Source organism: Felis catus, chromosome B2 (assembly GCF_018350175.1).
Source record: "Felis catus isolate Fca126 chromosome B2, F.catus_Fca126_mat1.0, whole genome shotgun sequence".
NCBI classification, from domain to species: Eukaryota; Metazoa; Chordata; class Mammalia; order Carnivora; family Felidae; genus Felis; species Felis catus.
The window spans coordinates 38,002,819-38,028,355 of record NC_058372.1 but is presented as its reverse complement, the minus strand read 5'-3'; the positions used below and the strand labels follow the sequence as shown (position 1 = coordinate 38,028,355).

At 41.6% G+C, this 25,537-nt stretch overlaps 1 protein-coding gene across 5 annotated transcripts in view; it reads left to right on the top strand.

Moving 5' to 3' along the window:
• KIF6 (kinesin family member 6) overlaps positions 1-25,537 on the top strand; it is a 386,490-nt gene that overhangs the window by 7,257 nt on the left and 353,696 nt on the right. For 4 of the 5 annotated variants that reach the window (XM_006931669.5, XM_045057492.1, XR_006597732.1 and 1 more), the window contains one exon: positions 3,284-3,358. The exons of the other annotated variant lie outside the window; for it this stretch is intronic. In XM_006931669.5, coding sequence (XP_006931731.1) covers positions 3,284-3,358 — 75 coding nt within the window. The remainder of the gene's footprint in view (positions 1-3,283; positions 3,359-25,537) is intronic. 5 annotated transcript variants of the gene reach the window in all.

Sequence of the window (25,537 nt, the reverse complement as noted above, 5' to 3'; positions counted from 1 at the left end):
TCTTTCAAAGTCTCTAGATTAAAGATATTGGCTTTAGTATTTTAAATAAAGAGATTAATAAAGTATTTAACTTTAACCCATGTTCGGAGGTAAATATTTCAGCATTTTAAGGGTGTTTTTTCCCTAGAAAATTCATTCATTCAATCAACCAATATTTATTGACCCTCCACTGTATGCCTTATAATGGCTAGGAATACAGCAGGGAGCGCAGCAAAGGCCCTGCTCCCATGGTGCTTACATTTTAGTGCGAGGAGGTGGTTAGGCAGATCAGAAGTGCAGTATATATCAGAAAGTGTAAAATGCCATGGAGAAAACCTATGTCAGGCTGGGGAAGGAGTGCCGGGAAGAGGGGCAGCAAAGGGGAGGGATGGTTCCAGTGTTCATAGGGCAGTCAGGGAAGGTGTTATAGGAAGCTGCTAGTTGAGCTTGAAGGAGGGGAGGAAGTCAGACATTCAGCTATCTGAGGGATTAGGATTCCAGGCCAAGGAGATGCGAAGAGTGAAGAGCGAGTCCCTGAGGTGGGAGAGTGCTGGCATGTCTGAGGCAGAGTAAAGGGATCTGTGTGGCTGCAGGAGAGTGAGCAATGGGGAGAGAGGGGAAGAAGAAGGTTAAAGGGGCGACAGAGTGACCAGATCGTAGGGAGCCCTGTAAGTCACTGTAAGGATTCTTTTGGGGGAAAAGTCATCGTAAGCTTTTTCTTCCCAAAACGTTATGGGAAGGTAACGGAGGGTTTTGAGCAGAAGAATGAAATAATTTCACTTACATTTTAGCAGGATCATTTCTCCTGGCATGTGAAAATAGACCGTAAGATTCTACTCGGACAGCTGTTTCAAGAGAGACCAGGCAAGAAACTATGGTAGCTTGGGCTGGAGTAGTAGCAAGTGGAAATGTTGAGAAATAGGTGGATGCTAGATGTATTTTGAAGGTTAGAGCTGACAGAGTTGGCCGATGGGTTGGATATAGAGTGTAATGGAAGGAGAGGGGTCAAGGGTGCCCTAAGGGGTTTGGACTGAATTTTCGGAAGGATGGAGCTGTTGTTTGCTAGGATGAGGAGGGTCAGTAAGAGCAAGTTTGGGACGGGAAGAGATGAGCCTGTGCCAGATTTGCCCTGAAATTTACAAAGAGCCTATGCAACTTCCTGGTAAGTGAAAGGACCTCCAAGGAATCAGGACACTTAAGGTTTGTCTCAGGGAGCATTATTGATTAGCTCCAGGGCCATGCGTAAATTGCTTTATCTCCCTGGGCCTCAGGTTCCTCCTCTGTTAAAGATTCCACCGAACTTCTTAAGCTCTATGGTTCTATTTTGTTCTTCCGTGGTTTTCAGAAGCTAGTTGATCATAATGGCTCTTCAAATTACTATGTAACTACATTATATAAAATAAAATATTTTGGGATGATGATATTTGGTCTTTAATTAACATTGTATGATTTATTGAAATGCCTGCCATCTCTTTGCATGGCGGTGGATGTGATTCCTATTAGGGAGGTGGAGTTGGGAATGGCTGACTGATTCCCTCAGGCATCACCAGCCTGGTTAAAGAAGCAAATTGGCCTTATCATCATCATCCTCAAAAGCGCTGTTAAGTCTGTGCTCAGGTGAGCATTTGAACAGCCATGTCCCCGGTGTTAGGTCAGCATTCATATCCGAAGGGGTGCACCTCATGGGTTTTGAGTATTCTGGGCACAGTTGGTAAGTACTACTGTCTAAGATAAAATCTTGCTTGCAAAATGACATGGTAGCCAGAGGGTCTGACAGTCTCTCTTTGTATGGTTTCATTGTTTGCTTCTTCAAAAGGGAGGTTGAGAAGCTCTAAGGAACTTTTGAAGTTAACGTTGATTAAAGACAATGAATTTCATTCCATTTAGATTTCCCACCCATCTCCAGGCATCCTTCTGAACTCCTTCATAGTGCAAATAGTCCCACATTTCATGTAGTCTCTACTGTAATTGAACATGTGTCCGACTCACTTGTGAGTCACAAGTGAGACACGTAGACCAAAGGTTCCTAAGCCACTCTGAAAGCTGCTTCAGATGCCCTCAACATGTTTGTTTTACAGGTTTTGCTTTAAAGCCACACCACCCCTAATTTTGATTTTGAACAAATTTAAATACGCAGGAGAGGTAGAAGAATAATGCGATTGCCTCTCCTCTACGCTTGGTAGAGGATTCACCAATTGTTAACATTTGTCCTATTTGTTTATGCTTCTCTTCTTTCTCTCCCTTACTCCCCCTCCTCCTTTCCTTCCCCATTTCTCTCTCTCTTACTTTCTTTGTGATCTTTTTTTAATGTTTATTTATTTTTGAGAGAGAGAGAGAGAGAGAGAGAGAGAGAGACAGTATGTGAGTGGGAGAAGGACAAGAGAAAGAGGAAGAGAGAGAATCCCAAATGGGCTCCACGCTGACAGCAGAGAGCCTAATGCGGAGCTTGAACTCACAAACTGTGAGATCATGACCTGAGCCAAAATCAGGAGTCAGACGCTTAACCCACTGAGACACCCCGGCACCCCTGTTCATGATCTTGTAATGAGGACCATACTTGCTGGTAGCACCTTCCCACACTATAAAAGAATATTATGTGTCTCCTACCCCAAGTTTCCCACTGTGCCTGTGCCCCTGTACCAAGCTCAGTGCCATTGGGAGAAGAGCAGCATTGACACCATTCTACCTCCCCGAGGCCCTGGCCTGGCCAATCTGATAAAGCCTTTTCTTTGCAGGACAGGTCTGTCTTCATTTACTTTTTGACTTTTGATTCACGATCAACCAAATGGGACAAAACTATCCTGCAAATTAAGTCACGGAGGCAGCGCCCATTAATGGAAAATCAACTTCAGTTCACGATTTTAAAACTAAGTTCTATAATCATACATTTCACAGCTGTGTCCTTCCCTTACAGGTCAGACATCAGAAGTTCTTTGGGTGTTTACATCCTGTTCTTGAGTTTCCATTTCACGCACTTATCTGGATTTGAATTTGATGCCAGTTGCAGACACTGTCCCTCTTGAGACCTAAAGAACACACAGTTTATTATTTGGTTCAAAGCTGCTGCAGTTTTTCAGAGGGATTTATTGTGCAGATCTTGTCAAAGCAATACTGTTTACCCACCATGTGTATACAGGGGTACAACAGTGCAGTGTGGTTGGGACTACAGGGCAAACATTGTGTTAGGTTAGGTAAGCCCAGTGATGTAAATATGGGGTCATTTACAAAGCTTTTGGGAAGAAAGTATTAATCCAATTGTGTTTGAAGCTCAGCCTTGAAATAATCACCACTCTCATATTTGCAGATTTCAAAGAATTTTTGATCAGGGTGCAAACCAGGAGACCATTTTTGAAAACATTGCCAAACCAGTTGCCGAGAGGTAGGATTTCCTATGTTTTGTTCGATGGGTTAGTGGTTTTCATCTTGTCTTCAATTTTCAGATAATTGTGGTAATGTCCTTCGGTGTATCAATTATATACTCAGGCTACAGGGCATGTCATGATGATAGTATTAATACCTTCTATCCATGTAGCTGTTTGTTTTAGATTTAGAAGCTGAGCCTCAAAACAAACCAAGGAGATAGACAGAATAGCCACTATTACTCCCATTTTAAAAGATACATACCTCTCTGAGGATTGGAGAGATTAAGTGACGTGCTCAGGATTGCATGGCTAGTGGTGGTGGACTCCTGGGTGGTTTCTGTTAACTGCAGGGCTCTTTCATCAATACAGCATTTCAAACATATGGTTGGGAGGGATGAAGGATGAGGTATGGGTGACACCTGGGAGGCCTACTAATGGTTGACCCAGCTGTACCTCAGTGTAATAACTACTTTTCAAACTTGGTCCTTAGTTCTTACATCCCTTGTGTTTCTACATATTTAGACAGTTCTAGGCTACTGACCGTTGGAACCAAGCTCACATGAGAATACCCAATAAATCAGAATGCCATTGTATTGGTATATATTGGCAAAGTCTCTTTGGGACCAGACGCTCAACGTCTCTTTGGGACCTTTGATAAGCACGGTCTCCTCTTGTAGGGAATCTGTATGGGAAACTACTACTACTTAAGGTTATTTTCTGATCCTGACATTAGTTGGATAATTTTGATGATCTCATAATCCCCAAATACATCTGTCTTTATGCTTACAATAAAAAATGTACAGACAGTCCCCAACTTAGGATGGTTCAGTTAATGATTGGTCAACTTTAGGGTGGTGTGAAAGTGATAGGCATTCAGTAGAAATCCTATTCTGAATTTCGAATTTTGACCTTTTCCCGGGCTGGGGATACACAGCACAGTGCTCTCTCACGATGCTGGGCAGAGGCAGCGAGCACAGCTCCCTGTCAGCCACACGATCACAAGGGTCAGCAACCAATGCTCTTACAACCATTCTGTCCCCATATAACCATTCTGTTTTTCACTTTCAGCACAGTACTTAATAAATTACATGAGGTATTCAACACTTTAGTATAAAACAGGCTTTGTGGTAGATGTTTTCAGCCACCTGTAGGCTAATTAAGGTTCTGGGCACACTGAAGGTGGGCTAAGCTGAGCTATGATATTCGGTAAGCTAGGTGTATTAAGTGCATTTTCAACTTAGGGTATTTTCAACTTACTGTGGGTTTATCGGATGGAACCTCATTGTAGGTGGAGGAAGATCTATACCTGCTAAGTAGACCCATTTTTAATTCCACTAATCGGTGTACCCTCTCCCACAGATATTGCTGGAAACTCATTGTCACCTTTTGTCTTTCAAACTCCTTTGTTTTATGAATCTTACTCAAACTAAGTCTTTCTCTTTTTTTTTTTTTTTTAATTTTTTTTTTTCAACGTTTATTTATTTTTGGGACAGAGAGAGACACAGCATGAACGGGGGAGGGGCAGAGAGAGAGGGAGACACAGAATCGGAAACAGGCTCCAGGATCTGAGCCATCAGCCCAGAGCCTGACGCGGGGCTTGAACTCACGGACCGCGAGATCGTGACCTGGCTGAAGTCGGACGCTTAACCGACTGCGCCACCCAGGCGCCCCTAAGTCTTTCTCTTTTAATACAATCTTTCTCCACGGTGGGTGAAATACAGTTGAGTAGGCTTCGGCTATTTTAGTTACAGTCACAGTTCAATAACCTCTTTAGGTTAAATTCAGATCTCCTTGGCGTGCCTGGGTGGCTCAGTTGGTTAAGCCTCTGACTCTTGATTTTGGCCCAGATTATGATCTCGTGGTTCAGGAGTTTGAGCCCCACATTGGGGCTGTCAGTGCGGAACCTGCTTGGGGTTCTCCTTCTCATCCCCTTTCTCTGCCCTTCCCCTGCTCATGCTTGTGCTCTCTCTCTCTCTCTCTCTCTCGCAAAACAAATAAACTTGAAAAAAAATTCAGAGCTCCTTGACTGGATGTCACACTTGTCTAAAATTCTCTTCCTTTTAGTCATCTTTTGGGTTATGTCATTTCTCAGATAGCTGACCTCATTTTGAAATTTCCTAAAATCATTCAGGGAGGGAGCCTTCGTTTCGGTTTCCTGGATGTCTGGTATTTCTTCTCATTACTAATGAGCTCTTCCGTCTTGAGCCCACCTCCCCTCCAGCTCTTGTTGGGTCTCTGGGCCTGGAATCATCTTCCTTCAGAGATCTGCATGGTTGTCCTTGAAGTCTTGCTCCTTTGTCAGCTTCTTAGGAAGGCCTTCCTTTATTAGCTGCATTTGAAATTGCACTCCCTTTCACCCTTCCCCATTTTATTTTTTTTAGCACTTATCACCATCTGACATACTACCTAGTTGGGTTGTTTATTAGTGTTCTGGTCCATCCTTCTCTAGCTCCACAAAGGCTGGGATTTGTTTTGTTCACTGACTTGACAATGACACCCAATCCGATGATGATGAAATTTCAAGAATGACAGGCATTTTCATCCAGGCTGCCCAAGTTGTTCCTAGTGGAGCCTATCTTTCAGCAATAGGAAGCATTCCTCTTTGTCCTTTTTAGTACTTACCTCCTTGTATCCCATTTTTCCTGAAAATATTTTTGCTATTTTATTTTTTTCTGTTAGCCTTTATCTAGTTTATCTTTCTCGATCTCTTAATTCAACTTCCCTGTGACCTTTTGTTTTACTATCTAAGTAAAAGATAGCTGGCCTTTGCTTTTCAGCCACACTCAGAGCCCCTGACCTGTAATTGGCTATTTGAACCTGTTTGTATCTATTATGATTATGATAATGATGTTTGGAGCCATTCTTCTGATTTTAATTTATTTTTTCCACTTACCATACTTTCCATTTTTTCCTCTTTTGCTGTTTGCTGGTTTGACTGTACTTGTCACTGCTGCTGATATCCATTTTCTCCCTCAAGGTGTACATTGTACTTCAGCCACTCCAGTGTTGTTGAAGTTCAGATATTTAAACTCATTCTTTTGTTTTGTTTTGTTTTTTGTTTTCCCCTCAATATCTAAAGTTTCTCCCCCTGTCTCTCACTTCACACACTTTCACTTTGCCTTTCCTCCTTTTACGATCTCCAGTGTTGGGACCAGCTGGTAACTGCATTCTGGATTGTTGTTCATCATTTTTATCATCAGCCTTTATTCATATTTATCTCTGAGTTAATATTTGTTTCTTTGCTCATCACTGTTTCTTATATTTATGTCTACTTCTTGGATTCCTTTTGAGTATGGCTGGTAATAATTTCTTAGAGAGTTCAAGACTGAGGAACTTTTGGAAGCTTTTCATCCCCTTTCACAGTTAAAATGGAATTTGGGTATACAATAATTCTAGCTTAAACATTCCCTTCTCATGGGGCGCCTGGGTGGCTCAGTTGGTTAAGCGTCCGACTTCAGCTCAGGTCATGATCTCATGGTTCATAGGTTTGAGCTCCACGTCGGGCTCTGTGCTGCTTGGGATGCTCTTTCTCCCTCTGTCTCTATCCTTCCCCCACTTGCTCGCTCTCTCTCAAAATAAATAAATAAACTTAAAAACAATTTTCTTTCTCTTGTAACTGTGAAGACACTGCTCTATTGCCTCTTTGCCAGAAGTGTTGCTGAAGAGATGTCAATGCCAATCTGTATCTTAGTTCTTAGGAAATGCCTTTTTTTTTTTTTTTTTCTTTTCTGGAAGTTTTTAGGATGTTTGGATTTTGTTCTTTTTTTAATGGAATTTCATATCAGTGAATCCCTTGATAGTCTAGGTATGGCTATTTTTTCATGTGTTCATGTATTCTTGTCTCATTCAGCCATTTCTGTCTGAAAACTTTACATATTCAAGCTCGAGTGTTAGGTTATCACACTGTTAATATCTTTAGTATTTAACACAATAATTCCCTTCCCTCCAACTTATTTTTGGAACTTCTGTTTCTATAACTAGCACTTCTCTCCTCCCAATATTATAACTGTCCATTCATAGTCCCCATCTCTTTGTTTTTTGGTTCTGAGTCCTGAAAGAATTTGTTAGCTCAGTGTTCTAGCATGGTAATTTCCTTTTCAGCTGTGCTTTTCATTCTTTGTCACCTGCCTCTCACATTTTTAATTTTAGCAATTTTATTTTTCACTTCTAGGAGATGGAAACAAAGTCTGTTCTTGTTTATTGATATGATATCCTTCCTTTTCACTCTGAAGACAATTATTATCTTCCTTTGAATTGGCTTTTTTTCTATATACCTTTTTTTTTTTAATGTTTATGCTCTACTATTGCTTTCCTCATATTTCATATTTCCCTCAGATACATATTTCCCTCAGGTACATATTTCCCTCAGATATTTGATGCTTTTAAGAAATACTTGCTATTCCCCCATGAAGATTAGTCTTCAGGAATACATGCTCAACAAAAATCCAGCCACTCAACTCGGCCCTTTGAAGGCTGTTCTGTTGGGTTAACCCATTGTAGCTTAATCCTGGTACTGTATACAATTAAAGGTAAATAAAATTAGTGCTATTTCTTTCTAAAGTTGTGTAATTCAGGAGCCTTACTAATTTAGACTCATCTTTTCCTACTTAAGTCAAAAAGTGACGTGATTGCATGACTACAGAACTGCATGCCAGTGGTGAGAAGTTATAAAACTTTACATTTGTGTCACTGGAAATTAAGTAAAAGAATCTTTGTGGTTAGTTGTTTATTATTTAGTACATCCCCCCTAGGAAGCATTTTATCATTCTTCCTCTTTTGAACTTTGATTTTTCTGAAATATATCCTATGCAAAATCAGCCTTTTATCATATTAATTCACTCATTGGCTTTGGACTAATTTTTTATAAAGATAAAATTTAGTAGCTGCGCAAGTGTGTGTAGTATATGGTATTGCACCATATGAAAGAGCTTGTAGTTTTTTGTTTTTAATTTTATTATTGAAGTATAGTTGACATACAATATTATATTCATTTCAGGTGTAAGGAACTTGTGATTTTATTTGATATCTCACTCAGTGTTATTCTTCTCCAGCTGGGTTGCATCTCTCTTGGGAGGATGTGGTGGTCTATCAGGGGATGCCTGAAGCCACAAGCCAAACCTGGCACATCATCCTGGAGGGTGAATCATCACCTGGAGGGTGAATTTTAGTGAAAAATTTAAGGAGAGAATGTTGAAGTCTAAACTTTTCTGAGGTCCCATCACATGCACTTGAAATTCAAAAGAATCCCAGGTCTTTGTGGTGCCTGGGTGGCTCAGTTGGTTAAGCGCCCGACTTCGGCTGGGGTCTTGATCTCATAGTTCGTGGGTTCGAGCCCCATGTCAGGCTCTGTGCTGACAGCTCAGAGCCTGGAGCCTGTTTCAGATTCTGTGTCTCCCTCTCTCTCTCTCTGCCCCTCCCCTGTTCACACTCTGTCTCAAAAATAAATAAACAGCAAAACAAAAACAAAAACACACAAACAAAAAACCAAAAAGAATCCCAGGTCTTCAGCCAATCTTATGTGTTACCTAAAAGCTTGGGGTGTGGGAAATTTTATGTGCAGTGAGTGCTTTTGGAGCAATCTGGAAATCTAGTGTTTTAGAGGAACGCGGTTTGACCAAAACGAATAGGGTGCACACCGTGAGGGGGGCTGGTTGTACCAAAGACAGAGGGCCCCATAGCTGGGCCTGGACAGCCGTAGCACCTGCAGTGCAAAAAGTCCAGCCAGACTCGTTTTGGAAACGCTATTAGTCACTCCGAACCAGTTCTTCTAACCTTTGATTTCACCAGGGTTGAACAACACCAAGTGCAGCCTTTCAGTTTATTTTGAGTAGAGGTTGAAGGGAAAAAGCAACCTCCCAGGGTTACAACCACAGACTTGGAGAAGGACTTTTGAGAGTACTTGAACCTGCTGGGGTTGGGGTGGGGGGGGGTTGGGTGGGGCAGGGCTTGGGAGAAGGCGTTTTCTTGTGGGAGGGACAGCCCACACTCCCTCCCGGTAGGGCCAGGGCCACGCCCCTCAGGGCTGTAGCTGTGGCTCTAAGAAATAGGTCCTGGTGCCAATGCTGTTGGTTGTATAGCTTGCCCAGTCCTGCTGCATGAGCAGAGACAGGGAGGCCAGAATGGGGTAGAAGAGAAGGTGCAAAAGAGTACTTACACACATAAACTGAAATCTTATTGTGGACTCATGCTTCTTCCCCCTCTGGCTCAAACAATGTGGCATCAGTGGAATAATCTGATTCTGGCCTCAGCCCTGTGACAAACTTACCCTGAGACTCTGGGTCAGACCTGTCACTTCTGAATCAGTCATCCCCTCGGAGAAAGGGAGATGCCAACAATACCAAGTTTACAGGATTATTTTGAGGCTGGAAGAAATATGTACTATGTGAACTTCGACACCTTCTTCAGTCTAAGTGTTGAAAAAATTAGACATATGTACTCTTTTCCACTTTAAAAATATGTCCAGTAGCTTATGGCTTCAGACCAAGATGAAGTAAACACACTTCTCTCTACTCCTTTCACTAAGTGTAAGTAAAAACTCTGGGCATTATATGTAAAAGAAATATGAGAAGATTCTGAGAAGGTAGGCTGGCCAGGGGACCTCCAGACCTGAGGAATGACATGGGTGTGTGTGTGTGTGTGTGTGTGTGTGTGTGTGTGTGTGTGTGTGTGTGTTTTGCCTCATGTGTCCCAGACTAGATGCTGGCAAAACTGGCAACCCAGAAACACCAACAGGCTCAGACAAAAATGGAAAGAAAAGTCTTTTCTCTATACCCAGGGGACCAGGAAAGGGACAGCCTAGTGAGACAGAAACTTTTTGAGACTAGTTGCCCTGCTCCACCCAGATACCATGGAAAAATCCCGCCTCCCTACCCCAACAACAAAGGCCTGGCTATCGCGAGGCACCCCATCCCCCACTGCCAGGGTGGTATCCGAGGAGTGGGAAGACTCATCCCCATGTGGAGGTAACAGCTTCTCCCTCTCCCTCTCCCTCCCCCAAGTTGTCATTGGAAGTCACATGGGATCCTGGGGTTCACCACCAACCAGCAGTAACAAGGCCTCCCTCACCCTGCTGTGGTATCAGTGAGCAGCAACCAGGTGCCCCTCCCTGTCCTACCCAGGGGCGTGACAGATGAGGCCTAGAAGGGAGCCTGAATTCTCCCCTCCACCCACAGGAATGAGGGCTCCCCACAAGTGTGAAGACTGGGTGGGGAGCCTGGGCCTTCACCCCTACCTGGCAGTGGTGAGGTAGCACCTTGCTGCTCCCACTATCATGTTGTCAGAGGAGGCATGCCAAAAGAAGATTTAAGTATGTTCGGGAATCTCATTAACATCATACCTAAGCTACCCAGGATAGGTTGAAAATCATTTATCAGATAGGAGATATCAGGAATCTGGAAAATATCAATTTGCCTAAGAAGAAATAATCAACAGATGCCAGTATGTAGATAACATAGGTCTGGAATAACCTAGCAAGGATTTTAAGCAGCTATCACAAAAATGCTTCCATGAGCAGTTATGAACATGCTTGAAACACATGAAAAGATTTAACGTCTCAGCAAAAAAATAGAAGATCTAAAGGAGAACCAAATGGGAATTTAGAACTGAAAAGTACAATAACCGAAATAAAAAGTTCGATGGATAGCTAACCAGCAGGAGGGAGAGGTCAGAGAAAAGAATCAATGAATTTGAAGCGGTAACAATAGACATTACCCAATATGGACAATAGAAAGAAAATAGGCTGGAAAACAAAATGAAAAACCAAACCGAAGTGAACAAACCCTCAGGGACCCGTGAGAACTCTAGCAAAAATCTAATATTCATGTCATCAGAGTCCCCAAGGAGAGGAGAAAGAGAGCAGGGTTGAAAAGTATTCAAAGAAGTAATGGCTGAAAATTCCCCAAATTTGGCAAAAGGCCTAAATCTAGAGCTTTAAGAAACTGAGCAAATCCCAAACAGGATCAACTCAAATCCATTCTAGGACAAGTTATAGTTAAACTTCAGAACACTCAAGACAAAGGAAAAAAACCTGAAAGCAAAGGGAAAGAAATGATACCTTACCTATAGGGGGAAAAGTTGAATTATGGAGGCTTTCTCTCTCAAAATAAATAAACTTTATGTTTTTTAATTAAAAAATTTTTTTAATGTTTAGTTTTGAGAGAGAGATACACACAGAGTGTGAGTGGGGGAGGGATAGAGAGAGAGGAGGACACAGAATCCAATGGAACTCAAGAGCGATGGGATCGTGACCTGCGCCGAAGCTGGATGCTTAATGGACTGAGCCACCCAGGTGCCCCAAGTAAACTTTGATAAAAAGAGAAACCTTTGGTGTCATTTGTTCTTCTATTTCGTAGATTTGGTAATCTAAATCATTAGACTAGAACTTCTCCCCCAAGGGACTCAATAAAGTTAATTCCATTAGACATTCACCAAAACATCCCTGCCAGTAAACACTTTATTTTTCTCAAAATTGGCTTTCAAGCAGCAAACATTGGTTACCACCAAATTAGACAAGATCCCACTGGCTCCCACAGATCTGTTCAACTTCTGGCCACGGTTTTACTTCACCAGATGTATTGTTCACAAACACGTACCTGTGCTTGGTGCCATTTCTTGCTATGCTGAAATTTCCTGGTAACATTGCGTTTCTAGCTTTTGTGATTTCACTATTGTTCTTAAATTCAAACTTTCAGCTGTAGCACTTTTAAAATTTTATCCGCAACTGAGAACATGACTTTGTGCTTAAAACCAGGAACACGTGTCAGCTTTTAAAACCCACTGAAATTATAGAAGGTGATGATCTCGAGGTGCTCCACCGAAATCTTAATAAGGGAGAGGATAATAGTGCCGTGCCACCCGCATTTAGTGAGCTTGCAGAGAGCATGGTAGTCCACCGGATAGGCATAGGTTATATACTAAAGATGCACGTTTAAAATAATGAAATTTACTATTGGAGGTAAAACAAATGAGTCTAAATCCGGATGTCTCTTCTTAGGAGTGACCATACAAGAAATTGCATGAAGCCATTATTTTGCACTGATGACTGTAAGTTAAAGCTATTTGTGATTCACTTGATACGATACCACTAAAAATGGTCTGAGAGTTATATGAAACACTTTGGCTGTGGGGAATCTGAGCTCTCTGACAGAGCAGAGACATGTGATGAAAATCACTGGGTCTGTGGTAAAATAAATAGCATTGCTTAAATTAAAACGATGATAAAAGACACTGACCAGTGGATCAGAGGTGCTCTCGCAATGATGTGTTTCCTTAGCTAGAAGATACATGTCTTATGCTGGCAGGCCTCCTACTAACACAGACCTTGAGGGGCGCCTGGATGGCTCAGTTGGTTAAGCGACTGACTCTTGATTTCGGCTCAGGTCATGATCTCATGGTTCATGAGAGAGAGCCCTTTGGGCTCTGTGCTGACAGTGTGGAGCCTGCTTGGGATTCTGTCTCCCTCTCTGTCTGTCCCTCCTCTGCTTGTTCCTTCTCTAAACAAACAAACAAACAAACATTTAGAAAACTTAAAAAAAAAATAATAAAGCAGATCCTGAGGCTAAGATTCGTGTGAAGGTAGTGTATTGGGGAGGGGAGCCCAGGACACATGAGCAGGGGAGGGGGGAAGTGAGACAGTGAAGGAAAGGAAGCCATCATTAGGTATGTGAAAAGAGTAGGTGACCACTTTGGGCAGTGGGGACTCAAACCCACTGGTGTTCTCTGGGAGACTGCAAAGAACATGCTTCAGGGCTGTCCCACCCAAGAGCCAAAGCAGCTCCTCTGTGTGTAACCACGCCCATCCATTATTGGCTGGGGGCCACTTCCGGGGTGCTGACACCTCGGCCCTTGTAGCCTCACCCGTACATGAATTAAACAAGCATGGCACACAGGGTAAGTGTGTGGGCAGAGAGCCACAGGCTCTTGCAGTAAGAAGCCATTTGTGTGAATGGGCACAGGGAGCCTTGAGTAGATAGGGGTGTGGATACTGCTAACTTCTGCACTGCCCACCCGCATTTCTGCTCATTGTGGCCTGGAAATGTCTGGGCTGCTCTCCTCAGAAATCACCCGGACAGGGAAACAGATTAAAACAACACCCAAAAGGGACACAAAAACTGGTGTTAATTGTGACTACATTTTATGTAAGATTGAGTTCCGAAAACATTGTGGCACCAGAATGGAGAAATTACCTGTGTGTGTTCTTCCCAGTATTCCAAAGTTCACATACTCAGTATCATTTTGTGCATCATTCCTTGAGGAGAGTAGAAAAATTGCCTTGTCCAGAAGTAATAAAAAACATTCTTTTTTATATTGCTCTTTCTCAGACACAAGCGTGTTCCTGGCTCAGGGCCTTTGCACTTGCTCTTCCCACTGCCCGGAACTCTCTCTCGCTCCTGTCTTTACCTCCCTGTCCTGCAGGTCTCTGCTCAAATGTCTTCTCAGTGAGGCCTTCAGTGACTACACTATGTAAGATGACAGCCCCAGCGGCCCCACGCTTACCCATCCTGTGCTCTCTTTCTTTGTAGCGTGTAACACCGACGCATACTAGACACAGTGTTTACTTGTTACATTTGTTTATTGCCTGCCTCTGCCCACTCAAATGTGAGCTTTGTAAAGGCAAGGACTCTTCGTCTATGTTTGCTGCTGTGTCCCCGGCTCCTAGCACACCATCAAGTATATATTGGATACTCAACGAATAACTGTTGAGTGAGAGGATCGGTATGTAGAGGATTATCCTTCAGGGGCTGTAGCCTTCCGTTTCTTGCTGAATATGATGTGATGAGCTTTGTTTCTTGTAAATGGGTTTTACTTTTGGTTCCTTCCTGCGGTGTTTCTTGGACAGAGGCCTTTTCAGTGAAATGAAAATAACCCGATGGATAACTGCTTTTTTCTTGAGTCTGGTGGTTCTCAAAGTGGCCCCTGGACCGGCAGCATCCATATCACCTAGGAACTTGTTAGGAAGGCAGATTCTCCGGCCTCACCCAGACCTTCTGAATCAGAAGGTTTTGATTTTTGTTTGTTTATAAAGGTTTGTTTATTTTTGAGAGAGAGAAAGAGAGAAAAAGCGTGAGCAGGGGAGGGGCAGAGAGAGAGAAGGACAGAGGATACGAAGCAGGCTCTGCTCTGAGCGCAGAGCCTGGTGTGGGGCTCGAACTCACAAACCACAAGGATCATGACCTGAGCTGAAGTCAGACGCTTAACTGACCGAGCCCAGAGCATTCTGTTTTAACAAGGCCTCTAAGTGCTTCTGTTATAGTAACTAAAACTCAGGTTGGAGATTTCATGACCTAAGGGTACTCATTGCTATCTTTCTTTAGTGGTATCTTTCCCAGACACCTGAGATGTACTCCAAACAACTTTACAGTTCTGAAATTTTGGTGTTTGTTTATAATTTACACCCCACTTCTTTCTAAGATAAGTGGAAGCACCTTATCCTAACGCCAGGGCAGGCTTCCTGGGTGTGAGCCCCAGGCGCAGGGCCCCCTGCTTAGAAGGATGCCCGTCTTGGTTTAACACTCTGTTGTCAACACTTACAGGACAATTAAAAAGTAACAGGGAAATCAGAAACTATTTGGCTAAGGTAATTAATTAGTTATGATTAGTTTTCAGGAATTTAAACACTTTCTGTAAAGCAATAGTTGAGGGAGACTGTGTAACACATCAAGACCGGGGACTTTGTCTCCCAACTTTAATACTTGGTAGCTGTGTAGGTTTGGGCAACTTACTGATTCCGTGTCTGTTTTTCATCTGTACCTGGGGAAATGGCACCGTAATAGCTACTTCATTTGCCCTGATGATCAAATGAACTGGACACAAAAAAACACATGCCCCAGGACACAGTGTGTGCTCAGGAAGTATTAACTATCATCCGTTTTTGGCTCCTCACCAGCATTTTTCTAGACAAAGATTTTTCATTCCAGTTCAGGATTTTACCAAGTTATAAAGCTTTTCTTTATGGATTCCCCCCCCCCCCCGCCCCCCTGACTCTTGTTAGATTTGGTTTCTCCTGATCACAAATTGGCAATTTTCTCAGAGATCTTTACTTCAGGACTTGAGAATGCAGTCACAGATGATCCAAAGATATTTCTAGTTATTATTATTCACCTTCTTATCCTCCCAAAGAATGATCTACAAAGAACGCGAATGGAATGCAAAGCCTTCTGGAAAGTCCTGCCTACACAAATGTGTAGTGATTGATTACAGCTGGCAAGATCTTTACTGTAGTTATTTGAATTTACAATTGACTGTCAGAAAGCACAACCATAATTAAAATATGTTGTTTAAATTGTTGGGGAAAATAGGGCAGTAAATTTATTCAGTGCATGATCTAAATATCTTCTTCATTTGAAAGTCGCTTTACTTGGAGCACAACTCTTTTAGCAGAAATGTCTGTCATTCTCAGTGAATTTGGCTACCCTTGTGCTTGCCCAGGTGTTTTTGGTCAGATTTTTAATGTTCTTCTGGCTAAATAACATGAACAAACTTATTGTTATTTGATAACCACGAGAATACACTTGATCCTATACAGAGATTTGCTAATCTTACAGCAGATGCACATGTATTCTCTCACTTAGTTTTTACAGCCCTCTGGGTGGACAGATCTGGTTATTCCCCTTTGAGATGAGAAAACTGGGGCTCAGAGCATTTAATTGACTTCTGCAGGGTCACCCAGTAGTAAGGTTGTGGAGCTGACACCAGAGTATGTCTTTCTTTCATAGTCCTTTGAGCCTCAGATTGCTGTATCTCAGAGCAATGGGTTTGTGTATTTCATTGCATTTCACTGAGATTACCCTTGCTAAATTCACCAGTGATGTTCGTGTCACTGAGTCAGTGGGCAGCTTTCAGTCCTCATCCTATTTGACTTTCATGAACATTGAACAGTGTTGACTCTTTCCTCCTGGTTGTTATAAACGGGCAGAACTGAGATGTCAATTCTGTCTCAGCCACTCTTGGGGTTGGAGGTAGGCAGGTGTGGGAAGTGAACTGTGCCTTCCCTTTTACTTCCCATCTCCTGGATTTTTTCTTACTGTACTCCAGAATCCATGATATCTGTGTGGCCCTTTAACCACCAATGTGCCTTTTTCCCGTGCATTGTCAAATATTCACGTCCTCCAGATGACGTTTCTTTCTTTTGTCCATAAAATGTCTTCGCTCAATGTAGCTATTCTCCGAGGAAAACAATTAGGTTAAATTAACCATTATTCATCACTCATTCAGGTAACATTTATTGAGTGCTAGCTATATATCAGGCACTACAAGTAAATCTTAACTGTCTTGGAGGAATTTTTGTTATACAAAAAAGATCCTTGTTTACCAAAATCAGGCCAAGACTGGTAGCATTTCAGCCATGGTGATATACTGAAATGAAAGATGTTAAGCTGTGTGTCAGAAGACATTTTCAGCAAGCGTTCAGTCATGTCGTTTCCAAGCCTGTCATCCCCACAGATGCTGATCAGGGAAGACTGTCCTACCCATAGTTTCTTAATGGTTGTGACATTGTTCCTGGCAGCCGTGGCCGATGGGGTCAGAAGAAGGAATCTGAGTCAAGGGCCACGATGCAAGGCTTCCCATGGCTTAGCAGGTGGATCTAGGCTAAAAGTGTTACCCAAATAGAAATGGACCGGGGCTGTTTGAGTATCACTCTGGGCAGAATAAACTGGGCAAATCTGGACAAAGCAGACTGCTGGAGCAGGAGCAGAAGCTGGAAGACTGAGGTAGAGAATGAGAGTCTGAAGGGGTCACTGTCGACCACACGTTGGTGACAGCTGTGGGTCATCATAGCCTCTGCCAATTTGTAACTGACACATAAGGAGAAGGTCCCAAGTGGTCTAGAGGCCTGGTGGAAATCCCTGCTTCTTTATGCTTTCATTCTCTCATAGTTACCCTGCTTCCCTTGGTTTTTGTTCATTGTGGCCAAATGTATCTAATTAAATCAAGGTCACATTTTATGAGTAGACTTGATCTACTTTGTTTAGACCTAATGTTGGCCTGAATAAAAGATTTAGAAATTAGTTTTTCTTCTAATTTCATTGAGATGTGACTGACAAAATAAAAACTATGTATATTTAGATTGTACAGTGTTTTTTAAAAAAATTACTTTTTGATGATACTGAATGTCAAAAGCAACATGATGGTTGTGTAAGTCATGTTTAATGCTTGAATCTGAGGAGTCTGAGTCCAGTTCTCTAGTGTGAAGTGCAAACTTATATTCTTCACTAGTAACTGCAAGGGAAATGTGTCATTTCTATGCTCAAAGCCCTTCAGTGGCTCCCTCTTTCATTCGGAGAAAAAGCCCAACTCTTTATGACGGCCTAGAACCAGCTCTGGCTGGCTTCATGGACCTTGGCTTTGCAGTCAGTATGTCCTACGCTGAGAAGGGCCCCATGCTGGGTTTAAGCCCCCACTGTTGCCATCTTGAAGTTCCTAATAATTTTATCTTTGAACTAGCATTTTGTAAGTGATGTCCAGTAGGAAAAGGAACACATACTTGAAGAGAGGAGGCCCCTGGAGCAGCATGATGTGCACGTGCTTGTGGTCCAGGTGACAGTTGGTATGCACACGGGTTTGGGCATAGCACGCAGCACCCACCTAGTAGCATTTGGCCAGCTGCACACCTGAGAGCAGTCCAGGGTGCTACAGGACCCCGAGGGGGTGGTCACGCTGGGATACGGACCTAGATGGCGGGAGTGGCCACCGTAACATCAGCAGAACGCCATCATAGCAAGACAGCGGGGTCTTCCCAGGGGCTTCTCCGGGAGGCTGGCTGTCCTGTGTGTCCCCAGAGCTGGCCCTGGCGGTGTCTGATATTTAACGCTCCGGCCTGAGCACCAGAACAGGAACTGCTGGCACTCAGTGTGCAAACTATATCAGTAAGCTATTACAAAATAAAAGTGGACATAAAGCATATCACAGAGTTGGTAGAATTCTTCAAATAGGTTAGAATTTTCAGCTTTGAAAATGCTGCAAGTAAAGCACATGTCCACAGCCTTAGAAACAAATTAAATTTAAGATCTATTCAACAGAAAAGGACGCTATTTGGTTATGAAGCTTCAGATGAATGAATTAATGAGGGAGATAATTTTAAAATTAAATTCTTCCTTGTAATCAGAGATACAGAGATAAAACATATAAATAGGTGTTTGGGAGTATGCACAAATTATGAAGCTACTTTTAGTTTCTTGTTCTTACCTTCACTAGTTACAGGAGATGTCAGCAAATATTAAAATGCATTGGGTAGGGGCACCTGGGTGGCTCAGTTGGTTGAGCGTCCAACTTCAGCTCAGGTCATGATCTTGCTGTCCGTGAGTTCGAGCTCCATGTCGTGCTCTGTGCTGACAGCTCAGAGCCTGGAGCCTGCTTCAGATAGATTCTGTGTCTCACTCTCTCTCTGTTCCTCCCCCACTCAGGCTCTGTCTCTCAAAAATGAATAGACGTTAAAAAATAAAAAAACAAAAAAATAAATGCATTGAGTATATTTGCATTTAAAATTACATTCAAACTTACATGAAACTGATTTGTATGAAGAGGTCAGTCTTTTTAGAGACATATTTGTGAGATTTGTCAGCGTAGATATACTAAAATTTGTATTTTGAAATAATTTATAAGAAATTTATTTCAATGTTGTCATAGTCTGTAAAATAACTCGGAATAGCTCCAGTAACAGTTGTATCAGCGTAAAGATCTTTCTCAAAAGTAAAAATTATCAAAAATTATTTGTATATTATACCTCCATGACTTACTTATTTTATAACTGGAAATTATTTTGACCGCCTCTGCCCACCATGGTGACAATAGTTAATGGTACTGTATTGTATATTTAAAGGTTGCTAAGAGAATAGATCCAAAAAGTCCTCATTGCAAGAAAAATAACTTTCAAAAAGAAAAACTATGATTTTGCATTTGCTAACAGCTTTCAGTTGTATCAATTGAAAATGAAGTTGCTACAAATCAAAACCACACTGAGATACCACCTCACGCTGGTCAGAGTGGCTAAAATGAACAAATCAGAAGACTATAGATGCTGGAGAGGATGTGGAGAAACAGGAACTCTCTTGCACTGTTGGTGGGAATGCAAAGTGGTGCAGCCACTCTGGAAAATGGTATGGAGGTTCCTCAAAAAATTAAAAATAGATCTACCCTATGACCCAGCAATAGCACTACTAGGAATTTACCCAAGGGATACAGGAGTGCTGATGCGTAAGGGCACTTATACCCCAATGTTTACAGCAGCACTTTCAACAATAGCCAAATTATGGAAAGAGCCTAAATGTCCATCAACTGCTGAATGGATAAAGAAGATGTGGTTTATATATACGATGGAATACTACTTGGCAATGATAAAGCACGAAATATGGCCTTTTGTAGCAATGTGGATAGAACTGGAGAGTGTTATGCTAAGTGAAATAAGTCAGGCAGAGAAAGACAGATACCATATGTTTTCGCTCATATGTGGATCCTGAGAAACTTAACAGAAGACCAGGTGGGGAGGAGAAGGGGGTTAAAAAAAAAAAAAGTTACAGAGAGGCAACGAGGCAAACCATAAGAGACTCTTAAATACTGAGAACAAACTGAGGGTTGGGGGCGGTGGGGGAGAGGGGAAAGTGGGTGATGGGCATTGAGGAGGGCACCTGTTGGGATGAGCACTGGGTGTTGTATGGAAGCCAACTTGACAATAAATTGTATATAATTAAACATAAATAAATAAATAATCCTTAAAAAAAGAAAATGAAGTTGCTAAAGATATAAATTTTGATGACCTAATAAATGAATATGTAGTAAAAGCAAGCCAGGAAAATTATATGATCGATCAAGACATATTAATAAAGTATTATCATATAAATTATCTTATATAAACATTATATAATAATAAAGTGTTATATGTATAAAATTATAATGCCAATTTATTATTTTTTTGCAAGTTGAAAGTTTATCATTACTCATGTAATACCATTCTCCCTTGAATTATAATCCCTCTAAGTACTAAAATATTTTTGAGGAAAAAAGCTTTATATTTTAATACCCCTGACAGCACTTTTTCTCCTTTTGAACGAAGGGGCTCTGCATTTTCATTGTGCACTAGGCCTCACAAAGAATGCAATCAGCTCTACCCAAAACAGTCTTCCAAGATTTGTTTCTCCCTGGTAAGCAAAGGGGCACTTACCTTAAAGCGTTTTTCTTTTTTTCTTATATTCTCCCCTTTGCTGTTTCAGGTTTTAACCCTCCAGAAATCTTCAGCCTCAGATAGGGCTTTTGCTTTGGCTGTTTTTTTCTGCCTGGAATGATCTTCTCCCACATACCCATGTTTCGTTCACGCTGTCACCTTTTTAAAGTTTTTGCTCAAATGTCACCTTCTTATTGAGGCACATGCTGATGATCCTGATTAAAACTGCATCCCGTCCCTCTCCCCAGCTGTCACTGACCCTCTTATCTTCCTCTGCTTTTTCCTTTTTTTTTCTATAGAACTTACCACCTTCTGACATATATAATTTTCCAGTGTATTATGTCTGTTGTACATTATCCATCTGCATTCTATCTGCTAGAATGTCAGAATTAGAGTGTAGAATTTCTGTTCTGTTGATGACTCCCAAGCACTAGTAAGCTGTAGATACCCGGTGTTTGTGGAATGAGTGAAGTCTGAAATTGTTAGATAAATGTGCAGTCGCTCTGCAAGCCAAAATTATTCACATTACTGCAGTGCGTTTTTCTTTGTTGTGCAATAGGCAAATTAGATTCTTGATTCCTCAAATTGTTTACAGCGAATGCTTTTGTATTTCCAGCTATTTTAATTAATGAAAATCCCCATTATAGAATCATATACTCATGCATGCTAATTAAATCGTGTTGTTCATATAATTGTAGCCATAAAAGGCTTCCAGAACACTAAAAACTTTGTTATAAAAGCTTAAACAGTTGAAAATAAAAGAAAACCCCAGTGGCTGAATTCTTTATTTGCTTGTTAAGAATATTTATCTCCTATGAGACCCTGTTTAGCCTCAATCTAAATGATAATAGAAGTACAGTATGTTTTCACTTAGGAGTATCTGTATTTTCATTCTTAATTTAGGTGAGTAGGCAATTGTGTCAGGAATTACTCTTATTCAGAGATAAAATATTCTTCATAGCTCTGTAGAAATGCATTTACTAGCTTGTGCTCACTTTCAAGCACTAGGATCTTTGAAAACCAGTATTCCTTTTACTTCTGATTTAATTTCGGTTTATTGTGAGAACACCAAATTTTTTTCTCATTGAGACAAAGTCAGAGTTGTTATTAAACTAGGAAGTATCCTTTTTTTTTTTAATAACAAACTTGTGCTGCATGCTACCTTAAAAAATGGAATTGCTCCTTTAATGGGAGAAATTGTTACTCAAAGTTGCTGTGCTATCAGTATGTTTCTGGTAGAGGGAGTATTTATATCAGGACAATAAAATTTGAATTTCCAAAGAAGCCACCAGAATAACGAAATGCTTAAATAGCACACCGAAACTATTTTCCAAATGTTGATATGACATAAAAACTTGATTACTTCTTTAAGTACAATTAGAAGGTTGAAAATCATGACAGTAATTTCATATCTGTATTAGATGAAGCCATGTCTCCAAAGATTTCCCAGTTTCCATGTGATACTCATAATATTATATGAGTAATGTGAATTAAAATTTTATGAAACTAGAAAGATCCTAAGATGGATACTAGAAAGTTTTTTCTTAAGTTTATTTATTTGTTTTGAGAGAGTGACAGAGCAAGAGAGCACACATGCAAGTGTGGGGGAAGGGCAGAGAGAGATGGAGAGACAGAATCCTAGCACAGAGCCCGATGTGGGGCTTGAACTCGCAAACCATGAGAGCGTGACCTGAGCCGAAACCAAGATTTGGATGTTTAACGACTGAGCCACCCAGGTGCCCCTAAAAAGTTGTTGATTCCCAATCTATTTTATCTTTAATATCATTGAACCATGGAAAAATGACCAGTCTACTGTTAGTCTCCAGAACTTTCTCAATGACAAGACATAGAAACCTACCTCAAATCCTAGAAAAAGGAATTTACGGGCTTATGTTACTAGTCTCAGTTTCCTCCTTGTGGCTGGCAGCTCCAAATTAACAGGCCTGGAGAACCCCAACCCTCAAAATAGGACATTGATCTTGCCTACTAGCTTCAGTAGAATGATCATGTGAAGGTCTGGAGTTGCATGGCCAGTCCCAAACAAATCACTATCACTAGATGATGGGGGTACTCTCTTTACCCAGATCTCCCCAACCTGATTGGTAGCTCTACCCATAGCACTTGGAGATGGGGAGAAGTTCTGCCAAAGGACAGGATACTGGTGATCTGAGAATAAGGTAAGAAAACAAACTGGACCGATCAATCTCTGCCTTGAGTAAACAGGCAAAGTAAACAAAACCATAAAAAAACAAAGTAAAACAACAACAACAACAATGTGAAGATAGCTGTGAGATCTTTAAGGCTTGAGGACATTCAAGGGTAACTATAGAAAGTGAAGAACAAGAACGGGGCTTGTTTACATTTTGGCCCTGTCCTTCTATGGTATCTAACGACTAGTTCATCTGTCTAATAATGGATTTCTGGTCTCTGTATGTTTGGGGTTGATTGTAGTTATGCTAGATAAAGAAGAACTAACATGCAGTAGGTTTCTACTACGTGTTAGGCTGTAAACACTTTGTAATATTTTGCACATATATGCATGCATTCTAGTTGAATCATGGGGCATTGATACATCTGTGAGTAACAGAAAAACTTAATAGTGGTTTAAAGAGATGAGTGTTTATTGTCTCACATAAAAGAAACCTGGACGTAGGCAGTCCAAGGCCGTCTTGGAAACTCCAGGACCACCGGAGACCCAGGCACCTTCTCTCATTTTACACCACCCTGTGGCACAAGATGGCTGCTTGAGCTCCAGTGCAAAGATGTTCCTTGTAGACAGCAAGAAGGAGAGAGGACAAGAGGGTTGCAGCTGTTCTTTTCTGAGGAGAATAATTGCCAGTCCCACACACCATTTCCACTTAGATCTCGAGCCTTAACTTAGTCACATGGCCACACCATGCGGGAAGTGAGGAGGGAAATGCAATTCTTGTAGTTGGCTGTGTACCCAGCTAAAATCTGGGGTTTGCCTGCTAAGAAAGAAGGGGGGGAGTGACCACTGGGAGGCAACCAGGAGTCTCTGCCTCATACTTGATCTCCTAAGATGTACAGCAGACATTGGTTATGGAACCAGAAGACCATGTGATCCAACTTAGGAAGAGTCTTAATATTTCTGGATTTATGCTAGTTTGGTACCCTTAAGAGCACCCTTCCTTCTCTTACATAAGGCTTCAGACATGCTACAAAGTGGCTCTTGGTAGATCTTCTCAGAGTCCTGTGTGTACTGACTTTCCAGGGGTCTGTGTGCATGTTGACTCGGGCAGTGTGGCTCTGCACTGATACCACATGTGACCACTGTTCTCACAGATGCCATCTGTTACTTCTACCATTCTTCCCAAAATGAATTGGTGGGTGAGAGTTGATGATAGCCCTCCTGATGCTGACAGCCTGTTTCATTTCTGTCCTAACTAGCTGGTGCATTGTTGTGTCTCTTTTAAAAGTGAGGCTTACATATATTAAGTACAGCACACTCTTTTCTTATGAAAAGAAATTGTTGAGTATAACTCTTCTGTTTCACCTCACATACTGCAAATCCTTTAAGGAACAGTAAGAACACAATAGGGTTGTATATTAAGTAGCCTCAAGTAAATTTATTAAAGTGTGGGTATGGTAAAAATATTTCCCCTCAGAGATTACTTGACAAAATAATGAACAGAGGTTCAGAAATATCTCAGTGATATAACCATCAGTCTTCTTTGTTAGACATATAAAACCACATAACATGTTTTATTTGAACCGTAAACATGTTCAAATGTGGTTAAAGCCTCACGGTGATGAGTTGTATATCATAATTTTATATTGCAAAAGTTGTGTGGCAATTTACCTGATGTTTTCAACCTCTCTGAGATTAGAAGGACAGACAAGAAAGCAAGTGTGAAACTTCCTCAATAAAATTCTTCTAGAGCATGATTCTGAGTGGCCTAGTCCAGTGACCTTACATTAAACCAAAATGCCGCGTGTCTCCTTATGGCCATCATGTTATGAAAAGGATGGCAACAGCTACTTTGGGGAAATTAGGTGGTTTAAAAAAAAAATCAAGCATAGAAAGTCTCATTTTCCTTAGTTTTAAGTTTGGGTTTCTCTTAACTAAATTTACCACATAGGCCTTTGTCTCTAGTTCAGTCTGCCTCTTGCAGAAGCTTGTCTCCTAATTCACATCCAACTAGCATTGCTGGATTTAGCAAATGAAAATACAAGGTGCCCAGTTAAATTTGAATTTCAGATAAGTAACGAATAAAGTTTTCATATATGTCCCAAACGTGGCATGGGTCATACTTATACTAAAAAAATTATTTGTGCTTATCTAAATTCAAATTTAATGGGGTGTCCTCTATTTTAAGTGGAAATCCTACTTCCAGCCCTTATCGCTGTGATACTTACTGTCTGTATATTTTCTTCGCTGAAGTTCACGTCTCCGTCTATGGATTGAACTATGCAGATGGCCTTCTGTCCCTGCGTCTTCTCCTGCTTATGGCCTTTTCCATCGGGATGGCCTTCTCTTCTCCCTTTGTTGGCTTATCACCTTAATGCAGTCATCCCCCACCTGCCCTTCCTCCTGATCTCTCTCCCAAATGGCATGGCATTGTTCATGCTTGACATCTTGAGGTCATCTCGAGCCACCTTTACCCTTGTCCTCCGTATTCAGTCAGTCAGTCCTGTCCATTCTTCCTTCACAGTCCGTTTTTCCCTCCCTTCCTCCTGGTCTTTCCCTGTGCCTCACTCACTCTCTCTTTCTGGTTGCCCTTGTCTGTCCACTCACCACACTGGCTGCAGTTTAGGCCTGCCCGCCTGCTCCTCCAGCTGGCCTCCAGCCCTAACTCCTCCCTTCCCCTGGTCATTCTGCAGTTTGGGTTCACGGTCCAAACAATCAAAGCTGAAAACCTTCAATGACTTGCTGTTGTCTACAGATTGAAGTTTAAGCCCCTTATTCGAGGCCTCCCATGTAAGACTTTCCAGAACTGCCTTCTGCCTATTTCCCTAGTCTTGGTTGTATCAGTACCTCATATCAGTGTTTATCACCTGTTTAGATTCACTTCTCTTTCAC